The sequence below is a fragment of the Ambystoma mexicanum genome, chromosome 6p (assembly GCF_040938575.1).
Source record: "Ambystoma mexicanum isolate Mex_15411 chromosome 6p, UKY_AmexF1_1, whole genome shotgun sequence".
Classification (NCBI taxonomy): Eukaryota; Metazoa; Chordata; class Amphibia; order Caudata; family Ambystomatidae; genus Ambystoma; species Ambystoma mexicanum.
In genome coordinates this window covers 1,436,204,076-1,436,225,356 of record NC_090935.1, presented here as the reverse complement: position 1 = coordinate 1,436,225,356, position 21,281 = coordinate 1,436,204,076, and the positions used below count along the sequence as shown (strand labels likewise).

The 21,281-nt window shown below is 42.1% G+C and overlaps 1 protein-coding gene across 2 annotated transcripts in view; it reads left to right on the top strand.

Annotated features, from left to right (window-relative positions):
- Positions 1-21,281, top strand: part of CFAP299 (cilia and flagella associated protein 299) — a 2,370,083-nt gene that overhangs the window by 824,425 nt on the left and 1,524,377 nt on the right. For both annotated transcript variants that reach the window (XM_069626159.1, XM_069626160.1), the window contains one exon: positions 12,343-12,433. In XM_069626159.1, coding sequence (XP_069482260.1) covers positions 12,343-12,433 — 91 coding nt within the window. The remainder of the gene's footprint in view (positions 1-12,342; positions 12,434-21,281) is intronic.

Sequence of the window (21,281 nt, the reverse complement as noted above, 5' to 3'; positions counted from 1 at the left end):
GGGTATGCCAAGATGGTTTATCGTTGTGAAGGCTGATTCTATTAGCTTCACCATTTTCAGTGTCCATCGTGTTGTCTCTCCCGAGATTAGCCTGTTCACACAGCTTCTTCATCCAGCGTTACTGCCCCTTGCAAGCAAGGTTGAAGATATGTGTCTCTGTTTTGTTGTGGCTTAGGGCACTGGAGCACTTAATGTTTCAGAGTTTCCACTTAATCTTCATTTTCGCATAGACGACAACTGTTGTCCATTGACGGGGAGCGGATAGCTAGGATTTCATGTGTCATCAGCAAATTGAGTCTGGCCTTCAGGACCATACCTCGCATACCTTTGTTTGGGAATTTCATGCAGTAATTTTGAGGTTTCTTGACTTTGTTGAATGTCAGTGGGAGATGAGCCAATAGTTTGTTGGCGCTAGCTGCGTCGATCGTCGTGATCCAGTCCATCAGTTCCATTTTCAATTTCACTCGGTCTGGGTTGGTTATCAGAACTTCTTCCGAGCAGGCTATTTCTCTCAGGATATCTTGCTGCCTTGCCGCCAAGTTCTTGAGAGCCTTACATGTGCCACTCTTGAGATATTCTGCAATTATGTTGTAGATTGGCAAGGTATCTGCCATCAAGATTTTTCTGAATAGTCTCATCTTGCTTTGCTCTACCAACGAGGCCAAGGAAACGAGGTCCAGTTCTCGTCTAATCGCGGGCATGGATGTCGACTTTGGTAGGCCCAGTACCGATTTCCAGACGTGGCCTTCTAGCTTCTGCCATATCGTACTTGGGATGTTTAATGATGCTTCCATGGCATGGATAATCGACGGGAGGACCTTACCCTTATAAAAGTTGATAGATGGCAACAGTGAGAATTTACCAAATTTATTATCCACCGATCTCGTTTGTGCTATTAGTATTTTCACCTTGCTCCATAGCTGTTCTTCCATCGCTTTGTCTCTGGCCGACCCGTCGATGGTCACCCCTAAGTATTTGAATTCCTTGACAACTTCAATTTTTCTTTTTTCCAGAAACCGTTTAGGCGGTCTAGGTGACTTCTTTGTTGTTTTGGCTAAGACTAGTACTTTTGTTTTTGCTGTATTAATATCCAGATTGTTCTCTTCCTTATATCTTGCCAGGTTTGTTAATTTACGTTGTAGGCCAATTTGTGTTTGGTGGATGATGATGGCGTCATCCGCATAAAGGAGTCGTGATATATTTACTTTCCCGATTTTTGGTGGGAATGCTCTTATTTTTTCCTCGTCGATTTGGTAGTCCCTGAGGAAGGCAATAAAGAGGGCTGAAGCTAAGGGGCATCCTTGTTTGACGCCTCGCCTAACCGGGATCTCCTCTGACAGTACTCCTTGCTTGTTTAGTTTCACCCTGATCTTGGTATTGGCGTGTAATGCTTTTATAGGGTTCAAAATCGACGAAGGACATTTCCGGTCGTTTAACTTGGCGCACAATTTTGCCTGGTCTATTTTATCGAAGGCGTTCGACAGGTTTACAAATGCAAGATACTCTCTTGGAGCTCCTTCTCTGACTTTGGCCTTCAGGATGTTTATCAGTAAGATATTTATAGTGGTGCTTCCGTTTTTCTGGAAGCCTGTTTGGAAGATGTCGCTGCAAGGAGCAGTTTGGCCCAGCTTCTGAGGTGGTCTAGTAACTGTGTTGCAAAGATTTTCACCACAAGGCCCAGGAGTGCTATAGGTCTGTAGCTTTCCGGGTCCTCTCTGCCACCTTTTTTATATACTGGGACAATTATGGCCTTTAGCCAGGTTTCAGGAATCATTTTTGTAATTCTGCAGTGGCTAAAGATTTAGCGATTGCGCCCGCCCAAGCTTTCAGTGATTGTTTCAGATCTAGGTTGGTCAACCCGTCTGGGCCGGGGGCTCTCGATGTTTTGAGTTTATTGATGGCATTTTTAATATCGACCATGTTCGATAACGTCAACCCACGGTGCTGTGGTGTCTTTGTCTTCCTCAGGTGCTCTCCCCTGTAGGAGGTCGAATTGGGCTGCCAGGTATGTTTCCCATTTTTCTTCTGACACCGCATTCGTAATTTCTGTGGATAAGGGCGAGTTCATTGTTTTAATTAGTGCACAGAAGTCACTCGATTTTTTTTTGTGCTTAGACTTCTCAGCATCTTTTAGGCGTCTTGTTTGTACAAAAGAAGTCTGTGATGTTTTAGCCAATGTTTATACGCCTTGGTTTCAATTTGCCATTTTTCTCGTGCTTCTTTTGTATTCGTTTTCTTTGCAGTTCTCTTCGATTTCCGTACCACTTTCCTCTTTTCGACTATCAGTTTGTCGTAGACGTGCTTTGGTCGCGCCGCCTTGATCTGTTTACCGGAGACATGTCTTCTGTATGGGAGCAGTAGGGGCAGATAGTTTGGATGCTCTACCCCACCATCGGGTGTGTGTGCTTCATCGAGCTGCCCGTATTTCAAAGTTAGCTTTAGGATCTCGGCTTCAGTCAGGCATAACCGGGATTGCTGGTTGTTGACCTCCACGTTGAACTTGTATGTCTGAGTTGCTGGCTGCTTTCCTTGCCATGCACAAATCAGGAGGTTATGGTCACTATGCGTAGTTCTTTGGACTTTGTACTCCAGAATACTGAGCAAAAGACCTTGGGAAGCATAGATATAGTCCAAGGTGGCTTTAGAATTCAGGTTTTCCCAAGTCGGAATATTAACTTGGTTAGGGAACAATGTTACGATGTTGTGCAGATTCTTTGGTTTGGCGACAGACCTTCAGGCCTTTCCTCGTTTAACAGTGTTCCCTTGTGTCGCTCGCTCTTTTTCGTTAAATTGTGGTCCAGTGCGATCGGCGTTCAAGTCGCCGCACACAATGACGTTGATCTTTTCGAACTCCGAGTAGATCCAATCTATTGTTTCCCCCATTTTCATACAGTAGGCTTTTGTCATCTGTTGGGGGTTCCAATATGTATTTATTATTGCTAATTGGGTAGTGTGTTCCTGCTCCGGCACTGCAGTTTGGTGGCTCCATGTTGTCAATATGACCAACATCTCATATGATTCCATTAGCTTCCTTGGTGTAGTGAGACCTGAACCCATTTTTATTGCTGTCAATAGTCCCGAAGATGGGCGGCACTGCAGGCCCTTTACTGGCGGGGATATTTCTACTTCAAATCTATCTAGGGTCGGTTTTTCTAACAGCCATGTCTCTTGGAAACATACGATGTCCAGTCTGCCTAGATCAACGTTGCCCGCAGTTGTCAAATGTGCGTGACCTCTCGTGTTCCATCATCCCAAGGTATGTCTTTCAATAACTGCATCTGTAGGTGTATTGGCTGATCCTATGGGAGTTGGTACTGGGGTCCGTTTCCGTTGCTATCTCTGTGGTTTCGGGATCAGGGTTGATTTTAGCCACGACCACGGGCCTTGAGATGCTGTCGCCGCTTTTGTTTTTCCTGCGTTTCCATCACAACTTTTCTTGGTTGACTGCCTGTGTGTGATACTCTTTGGACTGTGGATGAGTTGCCTGTGGTAATTCTCTGATCTGGACCATGCATTGTAGTTGCGCTGTCCTTTCTCATATCTTTCTCTCTCATGTATTTCTGTCTGTTCGTGTGGCTTCTTGCTTTCATTATCATAGCTGGACTGGCGACGACAGTAGTGTAGGTCCTCTTGAAGGGAGTGCCTGTTCGCAGAGAAGTTTGTCTCCCCCCCCCACTCTTTGCCTGTCCGATTTGCTTGGTATAACTCTTCTGTCCTGGATGTGTATCGATATTTCCCTTCTTCCATGCCTTTTGAATGGCACGCTTTGTCGTCTTTAATGCTTGATGGTTTTATTTCTGATAATGTGAAGCCGATTTGCTCCATTTCTCTGATTGCTTTTGAGTTTATATGTTGGATTCCTGCTGCCTTGACATGAAGGTATGCCTTTGCTGTGTTTCCTCTGTGATAAGGTTCGACTAATTTAATGTCTTCTGACTTGATGCCTTTCAGTGTGGTTGTTTTACTTGTTATTTTTAGAATAGTTTTCCTATTCAGAATCCTGTAGCCTTCGATCTTTTTAGTTTGTTCTACTTTGAACGTGCGTTCTGCGTCTTCTGTCCTTGTATTTTTGCTTTGCTGTCCATTTGCTTTTTTCGATTCTCTTTTTTGCTCTGGGGTAGCGTGCCTACTTGGTCTTTGCCTGTCTTCTTTGCTATCTGCCTTGCTACTCTGCTGTTTCTTATTTTCGTGGATATGTGAAATTGGTTCTTGGGGCTCTTTGGCGGCTACTTGATCCTTCTTTCCATGATCTTTAGCCACTTCTTTTCTGCATGTTACAGGATCTTGTGCTGACGTTATTTTTTTTTTTATTTTCGATGATGAACACCTCCTGATCTAAATCACCAGGGATGGCTTCCCAATGTTGCGAGAGGTTCATCAAATCTGTTTCTTTCAAGAAATATTCTACTGATCTCGGGGAGCTGTTCGTGTTTCCCACCTTTTTCGTTGGTCTAACGGCTTCCAGAAGTTCATTTTCCTGAGTTGATTTTTTTCTGGTTTGACTTCTTCGATTCTTGGTTACCTCCGGTGAGTGCTCATGACGTTGTGGGCGCCGGTTCTTTGCTTGTTACTTTTAGTACCACCGGGGTTCTTATGGCGGGGTGTTTTGGTGCTCCCGGTTTCACTGATAGAGTGGAGCTCGTTCTAGGTGTGGCCTCGCTTTTTTCTTTTGCCTTTACTTTTGTCTCATGCGGTGCGTCTGGTTCTTTCAGCATTTCTCTAGCATCACTCTGGCCCTGGTCTTTTTTCTCCGTTATCTTTTGGTTTTGCTTCTGTGCTTGCAGCGACTCTACTAGCTTTTTCAGGTCTTCTACTTTTTTTCCCCAGCATTTGTGATGGTTGTTATTTCTTTCCTCTAGGGCAGTGATGTAGCCTTCGATGTAGGTCATTTTTGTCGTTAAGCTTGCAAGAATCGAGGTGTTGTCTTGTACTCCATCTTTTATAGCCTCGTAAAGTTTGCAGAATGGGGCTAAGGTGATCGTAATAGCTGACATGACCGTTAACATGTCGGGTTTTTTGCTTGGTGAATCTTTTAGCGTTGTTGAAGATATTTCGCTTAGCCGTCTGGTTTTAGGAGACGGTATCGTTAACACTGGTCTCCCCGGAGTTCGTGACCCCTCCAAGGTCGCGTTGTCCCTTGAGTGTGTTCCACACTGTTCGTACTCTGACGTGTTCAGTGTTATTGATCCTCTGCTCCCTTGACCCGGGTATTTCTTCCGGTCATGGACCCCCGTTCTGACTGGGGTCGATGGTTTTTGGCTCGTACTGAGGTGGATTTTAATCCAGTCAAGGCGGTGGTCACTCCTCTGTGAGGCCTTCATTCTATCCACCTGTTTGGGTGGTGGACTTCCGACTCTTGGTGTTTGGTCCTGTTGCCTTGTTACCTCCTCCCGGAGGGTTAAACGTCCTTCTGCCTCTCCGTTTGTTGGATTGCTTTGTTTGGCGGTATAGTCTCGTCCCCTTGTTTGCCCCAGCCCAATTGGTTCCTCACGGGGGTAGATGGAATGTTGATCTCCCTTTGCGCTTGGTTAGTGTCTGTTTTTACTTTTTGCTGGTGAACTCTGGCGGGGACGAGCTTCACCTGCTGGTGGGCTTGGATCTTGATCCAGCACTCGATCAGTTTTGCGAAGTTTTCTAACTGGAGTAATATCCGGGACAGCTTCTAGGATTTCTGCGTCAGACAATTCTGATTCTATGTCTAATTTGGGTTTTTGATGGTTGCAAAAGAATGCTTTAGAGTGCCCGACATCAGGGTGTGCTGCGCTTCGTTCATAGGGTTTCTGGTGCCTGTTCGCTGCTGTTTTCCCCTTTGCCGGTTTTGTTTCGCCATTTTCTTGTTTTTTCTTATGCATTTTCAAGTTTGTGATATTAGCTTGAACTTTTCTTTGTGTCATGATTTTAATGCCATTCTTTTTTTTGTTTGATTTTACCGGCAATTGACTGGCCTCTGGTTCCGAGACAGACTCTGTGTTTTCATCCTCGTTGGTTTCTACACCGTCGTCACTCTCCTCAGTGGTTTGCGCAGTGACAGAGACTTTTTTCTGGTCTTGATTGTCACTTATGGGCTTTTGTAGGCTCCTTTCTATGCACACGGCCACCATGTTCTGTGCAGACCTAGGCTCCGTGTGCACCAAAGCCATGATACGCATTTTCTTATTTTCTGTATGGTGATCCAGGTTCTGATTAGGATTTACCGCTTCGTGGATTTCGTGGATGGAATCGGAACTTTCCGCGTCCACTACGAGCGGGCTTTCTTTGTTCCTTTCGGCAGCTTTGCCGGCTGTGCTCAGAGGGCTTCGGCTCTCGTGAAGAACTAGCTCCTCCCCCTTCGATTACAACGTGGTCTCCGGCTCCAGCGCAGATCCAGGAAGAGCAGGAGACACGAATGCCGGCGGACTGGCATCCCCACTGGTGGCATCTTTTGCTGTGCAGCACTGCACAGTGTCCGACAGAGGCCACCCTTCAGCCGCCCCCGTCGGAGACCCACTCGCCATGTTGGCAGTTGACTGGGCGCTGCACGCATCACGTGAGGGTGAGTGGCTTGTGTCTCGGCTGTCTCGGTTGTTGTCCTGTATTTCTTGAGTTTCTAGAGTTTCTCCCTCAGTCATCTGTACGGCTTGGGGTCTGACTTTGCTGTGGAGGTCCTTTGCATTAATCACCTTTGATGTGTTTTTGGTGCTTCTAAGCTGGCGGCAGCTCTGCTCCGAGTCCATTTCATTGGCTGGATCATCAGGCTGGTCCTTTCTGCCACATTTCCTCTCTGAGTGCGTTGTTTGCCATGAGGGTTTCACGTTAGGGTCCATTACTTACTTGCTCACCGCGGATCCCGCAGACTCCAACTCTCCTCACAACTCCGATCACCGCTTCGCTCTGGGTGAGAGTTTTTAAGTCCTCCCACACTTGTAGTAGACAGGGGAGAAAGAATGCAGGGACTCCTGCAGACTCCAACTCTCCTCACAACTCCAACAGTCTTTATATAATAAATATTCCAGGTTATGTACAATATCACGATAACTCTTTTTGTGCTAAATTATCTATAATGGCAAATATACAGTTCTAAGCGGTTCCAAAATTACTAGTAGATCTCTTTAAAGTGCTTCAACTGTACAGTTAAATGTCACACAAATCAGTTTGTAAAGGAAAACAACAAAAGATATAAGAGGAAAGCAGTTGGTTAGAACAATTGGCAGAATACTGGCCCTGGTATCGAGACACAGTTCTGTGTGGAGATCTCGCCCCACCTGGGCAACCTGTAGAATAAAGATATATCACCAGCCCAGTCCATATATTGTTCACAAGAGCCCTTCCAATAGTTCTGCAACCCCAAAGTACCTGGTGTTGTAGCGTTTCTCGTCGGGGCATCGATGGCCCTTCTTGAGTGCCCTCCCTTTAAGGCAGGAGTCACGGGTCGTCGAACGTCCGGTGAAGAACAGGGTGAACTATGGTGGTGAAGTGGCAGCTTCTTTCCTAGCGGTGCTTGTCGACGGGGAAGCGTAAACGTCCTACAAGGAAGAGGTGTGCGGGGCACCTCGATGTCGATAGTTCTGGACTGCAAAGAGTTTGAAGAACTGTGGCCCAGCAAGGGCGTCAAGTCGTCAGCGTCTCTGTGGTTTTTGGGTTGTGAGAAACCCACCGGCGGATGCTCCTCGGCATGTTGACGGCATGGCTTTCTGCGGCAGGAAAAGGTGGGCGGCGGTGCAGACGAGAACGACATTGGATCATATGTTCTTAGGCAACGGGAGCATGGCGGCTCCAGTCGGCAACAAAGGTCGTCGACGGTGGCAGACAACAGTCCGGATGCTTCTATTTGAGATTCTGTGGCAGTCCCCGTCTCCGTCCGACAGCCTGTCCTAGGTCTGTCTACCAGGGAGCTTTGGCAAAGATCAGCTGGTGCACGATGGTCCCTCGTAGCTTGGGAAGAGGGCGCCTTACCAGGTCCTCTCTGGGTCAGTCCTTGGGGACACAGCAGCTTTCAGATTGATGAAGAAGAGCAACGGCAATTCTCCTCTTCCAGCAGGGCTTCAAGGTTAAGCTTCAGGTTTACTCCAGTTACTTGTCGTAGTGGACTTCAGCTTCTGAACATGAATTCTAGCAGTGAGAGGCGCCCAGATATACTAGTTGATCTCCCATTCATTCTGCTGGGTCACACTCAGGCAACCAATCGGTCAGAAGGGTATTCATGTAGGCCGGCAGCCAATCAGGTGCATAGTGCATTCAGGCCATTCACTTCTCTCCAAACACTCACAACATGTTATGTGTATTGGGACAAGTACCCAGCCATTCAACACTCCCCACTGCATTCATACCAGTTTCGGGCAGGGCTGTCTCAGTCATTGTGTCAAACACCAGAAACTAGACATCCAGAACAAGAAGTGCATATTTGTCACACACTCCATTCACCCAGGTCCCACCCACAGGTGTACCCACAACTTACGGTCATTGGGAAGGTTCCTGCCAGTCTGGTTGGCACTTCCCCATAGTACCATATATGGAACTTCCACCCAACAGCCAGTCAGGGGGAAGGGACAAAGTCAGGGCTTCCCAGGACTTCGGGAGGATCAAGGTAACAGGTGATGCAGGGCAAGAGGCCACAGGGGCCATCTTGTCTCCATGAGGAATCTACCGATTGCAATGACAGGGCCTGGGCATCCCAAAATGGAGGATGCTCAGGGCACCAGTCAATTCAGCACGGAGCTGCCACCGGCCCGTACCGTGCTCTGTGGGCCACCCACAGGTGCCCAAAAACAAACACTAGGGGCGCAGGGTTGTACCCCTACACACGGGTGCCATAAGGGTATCCCATGGGTCTGTACACCAAACCAAAAGAGAGAGCTGCACCGCCAGGAGTCCCACAGTTACTCCCGCGTGGAAAACACGACAGAACACACAATAAAAAGCATTAAAGGACAAGAATACGGAGGCCCTGTCCCTCCGATGCATTTCCAGCATCACAATTACTTATTCAAACTATATTATACTCAATTTAGAAAGACAGATAGCACCTCAGCCGAATTCTGTCCCTTTGGTTCCATTGGTCCCCAATCCTGTAATCATTGGGATTTTCGAAGGAATAGGTGCAGTAGCAAATAATTTAATCTAGTTCAAAACATAATGTAATTCTAATGAATACATCATCTCTTTCTTTTTAATAGATCTATACAGTTGCAGAATTCACAGTTTTAAAAGAACCAATGCTGAGCCAATATATATATAAATGCACCTGGGCATAAAATTACATACACTACAAATCATGTTAAACATGTAATTGCATGTTTTATATTCCATGTTCTTGACTTGTTCTGATATTTAAACTAATGAGTAGAGCTTGCAAATTCACATATTTTACACTGTTTACATTTATAAAAAACATTTGTTCTAGAGGTTCAATTATCATAACATTTCTGTTTGCCTAACATACCTTGTGATACCAATTCCTTTAAAGTTTGTGCTTTGGGAAAAGTGGTTTTTTGATAACTTCATATTGTATTAGATAGAAATGTATTACGTACATATAAACATGTATTATATAAGTCCCTATCACTTTGAAGAATCAACCAATGTTTCAGTAAAATATATCTAATAGTGTCAGACTGAGCATTCGTTCTAGATATAAATATAATTTGTGAAGTTTGTTGTTTATGATTGTGCCAATTCAAAAAGATAACTTCTTTTTCATGATTTTGCTCTTGAATTCCCTCTTTCAATTAAAAGACGCGTGTATACACGCACTATGAAACAATCTCCAATATTCATTGCTTCAAGTTTTAAATCCTGTTCCTTAGTATTACTTAGGGAGAGCTCAGTGTAACTGTTCCATTTTTATTATACTTATTTGATAAAGGTTTGCATACAAAATGTAATGTGAAATACTAGGTTTTCTGTATACCTTACTTATCAACAATTTAAAATCTTACATCTAAAACAATGTATTCTTTTAAATTATAGGTTGCTGTTCATTTCAAATTCAGTTAATTCATGTTTACATGATTCACATATTCATGTAGACGTTAAGTAGAGACATTCAAAATGATAAATAGGCCAACACTCAAGTGGAACCAATGTAAAATATGAGATTCATATTTACCATGTTTTCCAGACCAAGCTAGTGTTTCTTCCCACCAGCCCATATATAAATTGGCATAGGAAAGGGCCATGGATGAACCCATTGCAGTTCCACATATCTGCCTATAAATAATGTTTATTTTCAAACATAAAATGATTACACCTTAAACAAAACTTCAGCATGATTATCAACATTTCATTTTGTTGTTTGTAAACTTACAGACCTGGAATCCAGATGTATTTGCAAGCTTGTAGCCCATATGCGTGTATATGTCTACACAAAGATCCAACAGCTAGGGAAACTAAAACATAACCATATTCCCATGTGGCTCCTTGTAATTTATCTAGTAAATTTGCTGTATCTCAAATATATGAGTTCAGACGGTTAACACAAGGATGTAAAAATCGAGGAAAACATTTGAAAGTTGCCTTCAATAAGGAATTATTAAAGGAAAAACATTGATCTACCTGATTGATGGTTGATGATGTTTTTATGAACTTTTGGTAGAAAATGCAAGTTTGGGGTAACTGGATAATCGCATCTCAGAAATATTGCATCTTCCCAATCCAGTAGATTTCGTGGTTTCCAATCAGTTAGCAAATTATCATACGTTATTTTCATATCTGTAAGTATTCCCCCGTCAACCAACTCACAACATAGAGCCTTGCAATTGATTGTTGGCTTCTTTATTTAAAGATATGTGCCCCATATCGCAACCCATCCACCTTTATCAGACTCATGGTTCATGATAATAGTATCAATTTAAAGATTTTTCTCAAATTCATGTTGTTCAATATTGAGATTATTTTGCTCATACTTGATTTTCGTTCTTAATTATTTTATATCCTTTATAACTAGCTCCTCAAAGATGTCAATTGTACTTTCAGACATATTTTAGCAAATCATTTGCACCATTACATAGGTATTGTGCAAAGAGAAGAGTCCTAACATTATAACAGTCATAGAACATACAATAACTCAGATCGCATGATGGGGTCCTTGGCATTCAGAAAATAGAATCTTTAAAAACATACAGCTTACTGGCGGTTGATTACATGCACCCGATGAAGTGCAGTTGGAGGGGTTCAAATGCATGGCAGTATGCTTTTTCAGAGGTTTCCTTTCCTTGATTTTGGCCTTGCTTCCTTACTGATTTGTCACGAAAGACAATGTTATGTCATTGACAAACAACAAGGAAGGAGGACTAAAGGCCAAAAAACAAATCTGTTATAGATTGCAAAACACTGAAATAGAAAAGCTAAAAATTATTCATAGAACTTATCAAGACAAGACCAATAATAAATATTCACCAGATAACATCAAATGAAAAGCATAAATACAAATTGAAAACACAGCTCAATTAATTCAGACTGAACAATACAATATAGAGAAGTAGTTAAGATAAAATCTATATTGTAAAATACACCACTCTCAATGAATGTATTCAGCTACTAAATACATGCATTTAGATTGCTGTATCTTGTGCCTGTATGTTTTGATGCACTAGCTGTATGGAGTCATTTGTTTATCGCCTTTCTTAACAATCCATAATCATGGTCATTTGTATGAAATGCATTTGTTTTTAGCTTTTCTATTTCTATGTTTTGCATTCTGTGACCACGTATTTTTGGGGTATGACACACTAGCTTTTAGTCCCTCCTTGTTTGAATATTATACGCAGTTACTAGGAGTTGGATTTGGGAAAATCTCACATGCACTGGGTTTCCCGTTGTGTGTCATACTCATGGAAACAATACCACATGCTTACGTATTTTCTATGTAACAGCCATACATGTGCTATCCCATCCATTCCTACCTGCTTTGAGGTGTGCTCTCCCCAGTGCTCTCCCTCATGCTTGTAAACTATCCTCCTTGCTTCCGGTCTTTAAAAAGACCATCAAAACACTTATTTTTAACTCTGCTGATTAAATCCTATTCTCTCTCAATTTGCTCGTCTTGCCTTCTCTGATCGACCTGCCCTCTTGTTTTGTTGCGCTCTGAGGCCCACAGGCATGTAGCGCTTTGAAGAATTGTAAATAAATACAATTCCATGAAGATGTGGAAAAAAGAGATGTAGATGCAAGGTTTCTTTGCACAAACCTTTGCATTAAGCTCAGTTGCTTGACATACTCGTGGTTTCAGTAAGGAATTCAACTGTATTATATTGAGACTTAATTTAATAGAATCCATGTCCAAAGATGATAATGCAAATGTGCCATAATGTATAGTGTCTTGGTGGAAAATGGAAATCACAGGAAATGTATTTTTTTGCTTTTTAGGATTCTTGCAAGTGCAGGGAAAGAGCTGAAGGATAATTTCCACATTGCACTGGCAGAGCGTGAAGAAGCAAACCGCAGTGGGAAACTGTCTGTGAGTACCCCGGTGAAGGCCTGTTCTCACAATGAGGGTCTTGCAGCCTAGCTATTAATTTATTCATGTCTGGCTGGGGGGGGGGGAGGCTGACATCGTTTAGGAAATGTATAATTTTCATTGAAAAGGTTTATGGCCTAACTCACAGAAGTGTTTTATAATGGTAAAACTCCTTTGGAAAACGCTCTGTGAATAAGGGCCCGAGTGATTCAAATAGAGCACAATTTGTGGTTTCTCTGGAAAGCTGGCAGTTAACTGATAAGTGAGCAAACAGTTGCGCGCTGTTACATCCGTGGGAAACTCCTGAGCGACAAAGATGTCCTCCAAATATAAGCTAGAGTGAGTCATTTACAATTGTGTAGGGCAGCTTCCGGGCACAGAATAGTAATATCCAGTCCATAATTCAGAATATCCACAATGAATGCGCGTGCAGAAATTTGTCATAGCATGAATTGTAGTGGTGATCATTTGCAAATTTCTTTGGTCATTCTGAAATACGACTGGACGTTCGTATTCAGTGGATCCAGAACCCTCTATACCATTTTCTATCTTAAGTGTTTATGGATGAATTTTTGTGTGGATCCGACCTTTTCAGGCACCTCAACATTGTTCCACAGCAAGTCCTGCACACCATTTTTTAAAACACTTGGAAAAAAAGTGGAGGGCTCTGCATGGAATAAATTGTCTATAGTGCATGTGTCATCTTGTGTTCCGGGTCACTCATGCGCTCGTAAAATGAGTTGTATATTCCTAAAATTTGTATTCATTTTAAGAATGTATTTATTTACAAGCAGAAAATGGAGGTCAGCGAAAGCAATATGTAAAGATATTGTTAATCCCAGGTAAAATGCTGAATGTTAATGAAAATGTATCCTGTAAACAAGGCAGCTTTGAATGAAAGGCAGGACCATAGTCTTCAGTTAATGTGGTGATTACATATGAAAATATTGTTGTATCCTTCTTTTGAGCCCTGAAAAGGAACCGGGTAAGTGCAAGACTTGGGTGGGCTGATTAGGTTGTCAGAAAAACACAAAAATACCCCTTGGACATTACTTTGAGTATTAGGATAAATTTCAAACACATTTACATATTGGAAGTCAGTGTATTATTTAAAAAACACAATACAGCATGTCCTTTTTCCCTCAAAAAACCTCGCTATAGACATGATCTTCCATTTCAGCCGATTGTTCAAAAAACCGTTTCCACTGGATTATTTTCAAAGGTGCACAATAATTGCTTGACTAGACATGTTCATACAATTGTCATATGTGCAGTTCATCCAACAGGTTACTTTCCACATTGCTGATTTAAGAAACCTGCTTCATTTCTACAGGGATGTACTATTGGGTCTTTAAATAAGACCTTGATTTCAGTGAAGAAAAAGTATTTATGAAAATTAAACAAATATACATATTTGCGAATAATTATCTTTTGATTAAAATGTGGGTGTCCTGATAAAGGCATTACAATCATTAGGCTCTGGTGGATTTATGTATTTAGTCTAGGCCAATGTTGATGGCTCCCTGTGATATATGAGGGAGATGGCATTCTGCTAATGGCACAGAAGCGAGCACTATGCATTTATTTTCCAAGTATTAAGAAAGTGCACACACAAGGAAAAACCATAGGATATTCCCCTTACTACAAGTCCCTAAGTCTCTCCTGTGGGGCAGATATACCAGCAAGCAATCTATGGGCCTAATTCATAGAAGTGTTTTATAATAGCAAAACCCCATTGGAAAACGCTCTGTGAATAGGGCCCTTTGCCTTTTCACTACGATTTAACTGATTCATCTAAATTCTCCTCCTTTTTTGCCACTGCTCCCTCCAAGACACCAGTCTCAGTAAAAACAAGAAGAAGCCCATCAAACCCAAGAAACATCTCTTTGCATGAAACCATCTTGCTCTGACTTTCCAAAGGAAATGTTGGAAACGAGTCCAGAGTGCCCCTAATGAGCCCAGAAACAAAGCAGAGATGGTAAGCAGGGCGGGGAAATACTCACCTTCATGGTTTGAATGGAATCCCTCCACTCTTTCACACGTCATTTATGTATTTAACATTTTTAGAGCACTCTGAATCCGTAGGCATCTAGGCGCTAACATAATTAGGGGCAATCGACATTCTATGGCATGCCATGGGGGCTTCCTATTATTCAAGCTAAACCCATAGTTAAAGGAATGGTTGGCCCAACATTTTTATTGCCCAAAAAGATGGGCAATAATAAAACAAATAGACTCACACTTTTTTTTTTTAAGTTCCTATGTAAAATTTTGAGCAATTCAAGCTCAAAAATTGGAAAAGCAAGCACATGGGCGCATCAATTTTGTGAAATGGATGCCCGACTGTGCTGGCTTTTGCTTTTGCGGCACTAATGAAGAAAAAGCCAGCCATCTGTAGTAAACAAAAGCTACCACTGGGTGGCTTTTCCTTCATTGGTGCCGGAACTCGGAGGACCCGGACCGGAGTCTACAGGCAGAAAAGCTGCAGCTGAATCTCGGTAAGTGCTATTTATTTTTTTTTTTAAATAAGCACTTGCTGCAGGTTTTTTTTCTAAGTTTTCCGGGCTGGAGGAGCCCGGAAAACCTAGAAATAAAACCGCAGCTTTAAGAGCATTGTATTTATGTTTGCGGTCGCTTTTGAAGCGACCGCAAACATAAATACAACGTTAATGTGTTTGAAATACGTGCATTATGTATTGAAATAGACACACTGCATGCTGAGATACTGAGATACTGAGAGGTATTTACAGTATTTGGAGATGAATGCATTATATATTGAAATATATGCACTGTGTATTGAGATCCATGCATTATATACTAAGATACACACACAGTATACTGAGATGCATACATTATATATTGAAACCTATACACTGAGATATACTCATTGTACTTTGAGATGCATATACTGTGTATTCAGCTACATATATTACTTAAATGTATACACTGTATGCTGAGATATATACAATATATACTGAGTATATACCTAATATACACAGTATATTCAGATGCATCTATTTTATATTGAAATGCATATAGTTCAGATTGAAATTCATACATTGTAAGCAACCTATGTGAGATGTGCATGCTACATTCTAATAATATAGATACACATGTTGAAATGCATACATATCATGAGAAAGTTCTTAGACAATATCCTAAGAGACATACATTTTATATTATAATGCATCTACAACATAATAAACAAGACCTACTGTAAACTGAAACTTCTTGTACATTGCATGTCAAAAGATGTATATTGATTATTAAAATGTGTATGATATTCACTGAAATATGTATACTACATGTTGAAACATGTACATGATATATTGAGAATCTATATACACTGTAGTGAGAAGCTTACATATAGCATAGTGAAACTGCTTACACATGAACTTTTTTTTTTGTATACACACACACAACTGAAAATGTCCCATGGTTTACAGTCCTGCCACTGAAGGGGGTGGCGTGTTCTTCTCTTGCTAGCTTCACTTTCCACAAGTTGTTCAGGAGAGTAGCTGGGCCTTCAGAGAACGGAGGGTCTTGAAAACATATTTGCTGCCTACCAGTTTCTTGAAAGTCTGACTCTTATCCAGCAAGCCTGGGATGCTTTGTTGTGTGTACCTGTGTATAATTTCTTACCAAATGTGGTATTCTGAGGTGTCTGCATGTAGCATGACTTTACTGTTGCTATGGTGGTGAAATCATGTCAGATATGTGACATTTCCGAAATACTGCTTGTTATTACAGAAACACTCCATGTCTTTCTTTTTCTAAAATGATAAAATACATTTCCAGAATTGTTCGAGTAGTGGAAATAGACATGGAACAGCAACACTTAACATGCTGCTGTCACACGGAGAAAGCATGTAACAACCATTGTTATCATTGTGCACCAAGAGTGCATCAGAGAGGCCCACTTGTTCATTTCCTTTACGGCTGCTCTGCATCTTTTCAGCCCATATATGAGTGGGTTACAGTAGTGCCCCCCCCCTTCTTGTCCGAAATAAAAGGTTTATTCTGCAGGGAGCAACACACAAAACATTTTTTGCCCCACCTTTTGGTTGGAAGTAAAATATTTGCAGAAATACCTCCAATTGCAAGGCTGGAGGTATTTCAACATGCAATTATGTGTTATTCACCATTTCCAGTATTTTTATTGCATGTTGTTAATACTGCTACCTCAAAATGTAAATGGTCTTGTATAGCCCCTGTCTGCCACTATTGGTGGCCTTGCTCCACTTAAACAATCCATGTAGTCGGTAAAAACCGGCAGTATTTCACATATCTTCTGCTATTACCAATTCAGCTGTACTCCTAATGTCTGACCCCCTTACATGTGCCTGCATCTACCCAATTCTGCTGTAGCTGCAGCTTACGTTATTATATTTTATGTGCATGTTTGCTGAAGTCCTGCACCTAACTTTCAACTATGTGAACTTCTATGATGAGCCCACCTATGTATTTTTAGAGGCAAGGCTGGGTTCTGCATGTAAGAATGACAGAGCGCAACACAGCCACCTTCTTGGAGAAGCTACACGCTGTATTCGCCACACAGACTTTCGAATCCATGAAACAAAGACCCACCTGACTCCATGAGGTATTCAAATATCCACCTGTTGCAGAAACAGGGGGAAATTGCTAATAGCCACTCCGAGTACTCCCTAATCACAATTATGAATGTTTCTCGCAAGTGTACATAGGACTTAAACTCTTTCCTATGGCACACGGGCTACGAGTGGCACAGCGCCCAGCTTGAGTACCTAAACTCTTATTGACATGATTAGTCATGTTGCTTGGAGACTAAAGCTTACGGATTGTACGGTAATCTAAATTTCTAAGCGTAGAATGTAAAGAATCACTTTATGTTATAACGAAACTGCTGTAGGTTATAACGAAACAGTAACCAAATATAAGATACCATAACCAAATGTTATGAATTATCTTGGTAAGAGCCAGATATTGTGTAACTAGCCTAGAGGAAGCCATTGTTTGGTAAAACAAGAGGCAGGTGCGACAAGAGGTTATTGTTGGCTAATTATTACTGCTATTGTATGGAAGGCCTGCCACGATTCAAGGGCACGTTATTTTCATTGCACTGTTTTTGCTGTCTATTGCTGTGTGCAAGTCTGTGACTTTGCTGCTCTCTACAATTCCAACTTCAATTTGGCTCCTCCTCAGCGTTGAAAACTCGCTGCCCCACACTGCCTTGCATTGCTCTGCTGAGCACACAGTGAATATCAAGGACCATTCGAAGGCAAAAGAAGGCAGAGACCAAGAACAGAACGTTGTCACGTTAAAACAACGTGTTGCTCTACTACACCGATACAGGAAATAGGGCTACATAAGCAACGAACGTTCGCCCTTGCAGCGTTAAGCCTGCAGCGAGTCAAGGGCGCGCTATTTTCATTGCACTATTTTTGCTGTTTTGCTGTGACGCTGGGTCACTGGTTCCGATCTCATTGATCCAAGGGTAAGACTCCTACGATTAACGTTACTGAGTGCAGTTTCTACACATTACAGACTTGTTAACTCAGCAAAGAACTTTATTTGCCTTCCACACTCCTTTGCCACTTCTAAAGCAGGACTGAACTGTGGCCACCAGCACCTATCTATTTGTGTGCTTTGAAGTAACACGCTGTCACAGCTTAAGAAGTCAATGATTGTAAAAGTGCCTCCGAACCAGATAATCATTGACACTAGTGATTCACATATATTGTTTACATTCAATTGACACTAGTTACGGATACCAGGGACTGCAGGCCGTGAGCCTTTGACCTGAGTACCGCAAAAATCAAACTACACCGCCAAGCTTTACGGGCACTCACTCACAAATATTTACAGGATCTGGTGGCCTGGACCTTTTTTGGGGACTGGGGACTGCGGGCGGCAAGCCTTTGATCTGTATACCCTGATATAACTTTAAATTGAAAGAGACTTTGTTGAATTATTCTATTGTGGTCTTATCCATGCCTTGGTATTCGAATAAGATTGTGAGTTCTTTTGCAGTACTCAGTGAATGCTGCTCTCCATTCTAACCTTGGATTATTATTACTCCGATTTCGAGCCATTACCACACCTCTTTCTACTCAATCTCCTTCTGCTGCATGTTCCAAAGACTCAAAGGGATCTATTCTCTGCAATCAGATATGCCGTCTCCCACACGCACTCGCTTTTTCTCTGAGACACAACAGCCCCTGAAGATATAATTCAAAGTGGAGGCCTGTCTAATCTATGCAAGACTCCATTTGCACAGGTTAAAAAAGAAAAACGTTCACTTACCAAACAGAAACATGCTGTTACCTCTACCAGCGATATCCGTGACTTGGCTTTGGAAAATTGTCCAATGAACAAAGCAATAACTATAGAAGGCTGCCAGTCTCAGTCCACAACGTCTACTAAAGATCCTTTTCTTGAACCTCTTGTGAAGACAAATAACCACCTAACTATCATCTTGTCTCCCACTGTGATGAGCTCTGCGTGTGACACTAATTCCTCCAATACTATACCCCAAGCTCTGTCTGTTGAGCCCCAAAATAGTTCTCTTTCCGATAGCGTAGTATTGCAGAATGCTCTTACAGGAACTATAGCTGTACTGGGTAAATCCTCTGTACCAAATAATGTCTTGGAAGAAGCCATCATTGAATTACATTCTGTAAAGCCCTATTTTTCGGCCAGAGACGTCACTCAGAATCTATCAAACTCCCCAGATATGTTTCCCCAGTCAAGTCAAAATGATTCTGCTTTGGCTGTCTCATTTATTGCCCCTACTCCATGAAGACCTCCCTCTCCAGCTGATTCCTCTTCCTTTTGTATAAAATCACACAATTCTAAAATGACTGTAATAACATTGGAGGTCATGAACACAGAATTAATGTCTCTGGCCAAACTGTTTGAGACTCTTGATACCAAATTGAATCATCATTCTGAACATTTTGCACAAATGTGTGCTTGGCATAATTCTGTGGTGCACACTCTGGCCCAAAAGCAACAATTCAAATCTGTGGGGGTAACCTCTGTTGCAGTACAGACCATTGAAGTTGGTCTTTCGTACGAGAACACGGAGGATGTGCTTTCTACACTCGATGCGACTCCTATCCAAATCTTACCCTCAGGCATACTTCTGCCACCAGTCCCCTATGTGTGCGGCATCATTCGAGATGAAAACACAAATGTTCCACCTATCACTGATCAGACAACTGAATTCGTGGCACTAGAGAGCGCAGTGAACCAGCCCTCAGAACCCACTGGTAAAAGTGCCTACACAATATTCTCCAAATAAAAAGGCCCCACTGAGTTAAATGTGAAAAAAACAAAAATATTAGATCAAACTCAGCTGGATCTAACTCTGCTACAAAAACATCATTAAGAATTTAACACAACCAAAAAAAGGTCTTATTTTGGCATCTCAAGCAGTCTCCAAAAAATATGTTATTATAGCTCAATAAAAAAAGCAGCAAACTTCAGACAGTTCCTCAGTAATAAATCCAATTCATTCTCCACTTTATAAGCTTATTAAAGCTGCAGAGGTACTTCAATGTGAATCGGGGGCTGCGCCCTTACACACCACATAACCATCTAATCCAATGTGCCAGGATCATAATCGGACCAAAGAAACTGACATAGAAAAGACAAGAAATTAGGAAAGCCATTGACTCTTACATGCGTCAATTTCAGGTCGGCGCCAACCCTGACTCAATCTCATATGACTTATCAGACTCATTCTATGGTGGCTCTCTCTCTTTCCACCACTAAGATTGAAAACACTAGCATTCCTCACAAAACACTGACAGGTTCCAGTTGTCCGGGGGTAAGGCTATCACCAAGTACTAACAATCTAGCTATTACTCAGCCTCCCCCATAAGAAAACAAGATGATGTTATTCTTGCTGACGTTAGGAATACTTTAACTGAGCTCACATCTGATTAGGTTAGTCTCAAAAATTGCATGCTCTCAGCCCTCTAAGGGAACCTCGACACATTTCACATCTCTGAGGTATCAAAGGCCAACTCTAAGGTCTTGATTCAACAGACCTCGGGTCCTAAACGCACTCACCCCACAGACTCACTGTCCCCTCAAGATTCAAAATGAATTGCCAACACAGGCATGACTGTAGCCAATAAGCAAAACTCAATGCATTCTATGTCGTGTGGATAACTTCCAACATATGCAATGAACCGAAGAAGCATTTTGACATTATTCTTTGATATTCCTGCTTTAGAGGCTATTGCCTCGTGTGATATCGATCAGATCGAATTCCCAGACATAAAAGATCTGAGTGTTGCCCGTATATGGACAAAATCTCGTGTCATTTTAAACACAATTTGGCTGGCTAAGACAACTCTATATGATTTAGGGTTTCTGCTTATCCCTAATTCCGTCTCTACCTCCCTAACCCATCCAATGTCACAACCTGCTGGAAGTCACACTGCAGAAAACGCAGGTGCACTGCTCCAGACTGAAAGATCACAAAACTGCCATAATGTGCTGAAGTGTCGCTGCTCTGACAAAATATAACTAGACTCCGCCTCAGCGCAACAGAAGATAACATTTCTCAGCTGGAACACTCGTGGGTATAAACACTCAATGACGCGCAAGGTACACTGGGGAATTTTGATCTGATACTGTTACAGGAAACTTGGCTGACCTCAGTCCCCTCTTAGGATGACCATCAAATACATCTACAACCAGCCAAACGAGGTGCTAAAAGAAGGCCAATGTCTGATTTATTAACCATGTCACATATCTCTTCAAATATCTCCTCAGAAATAATGTCTTCACCAAACCCTTTCATACAACTTACCGTAGTATGTATACAAACGATCAAGTAAATTTGTATTGGAATCCT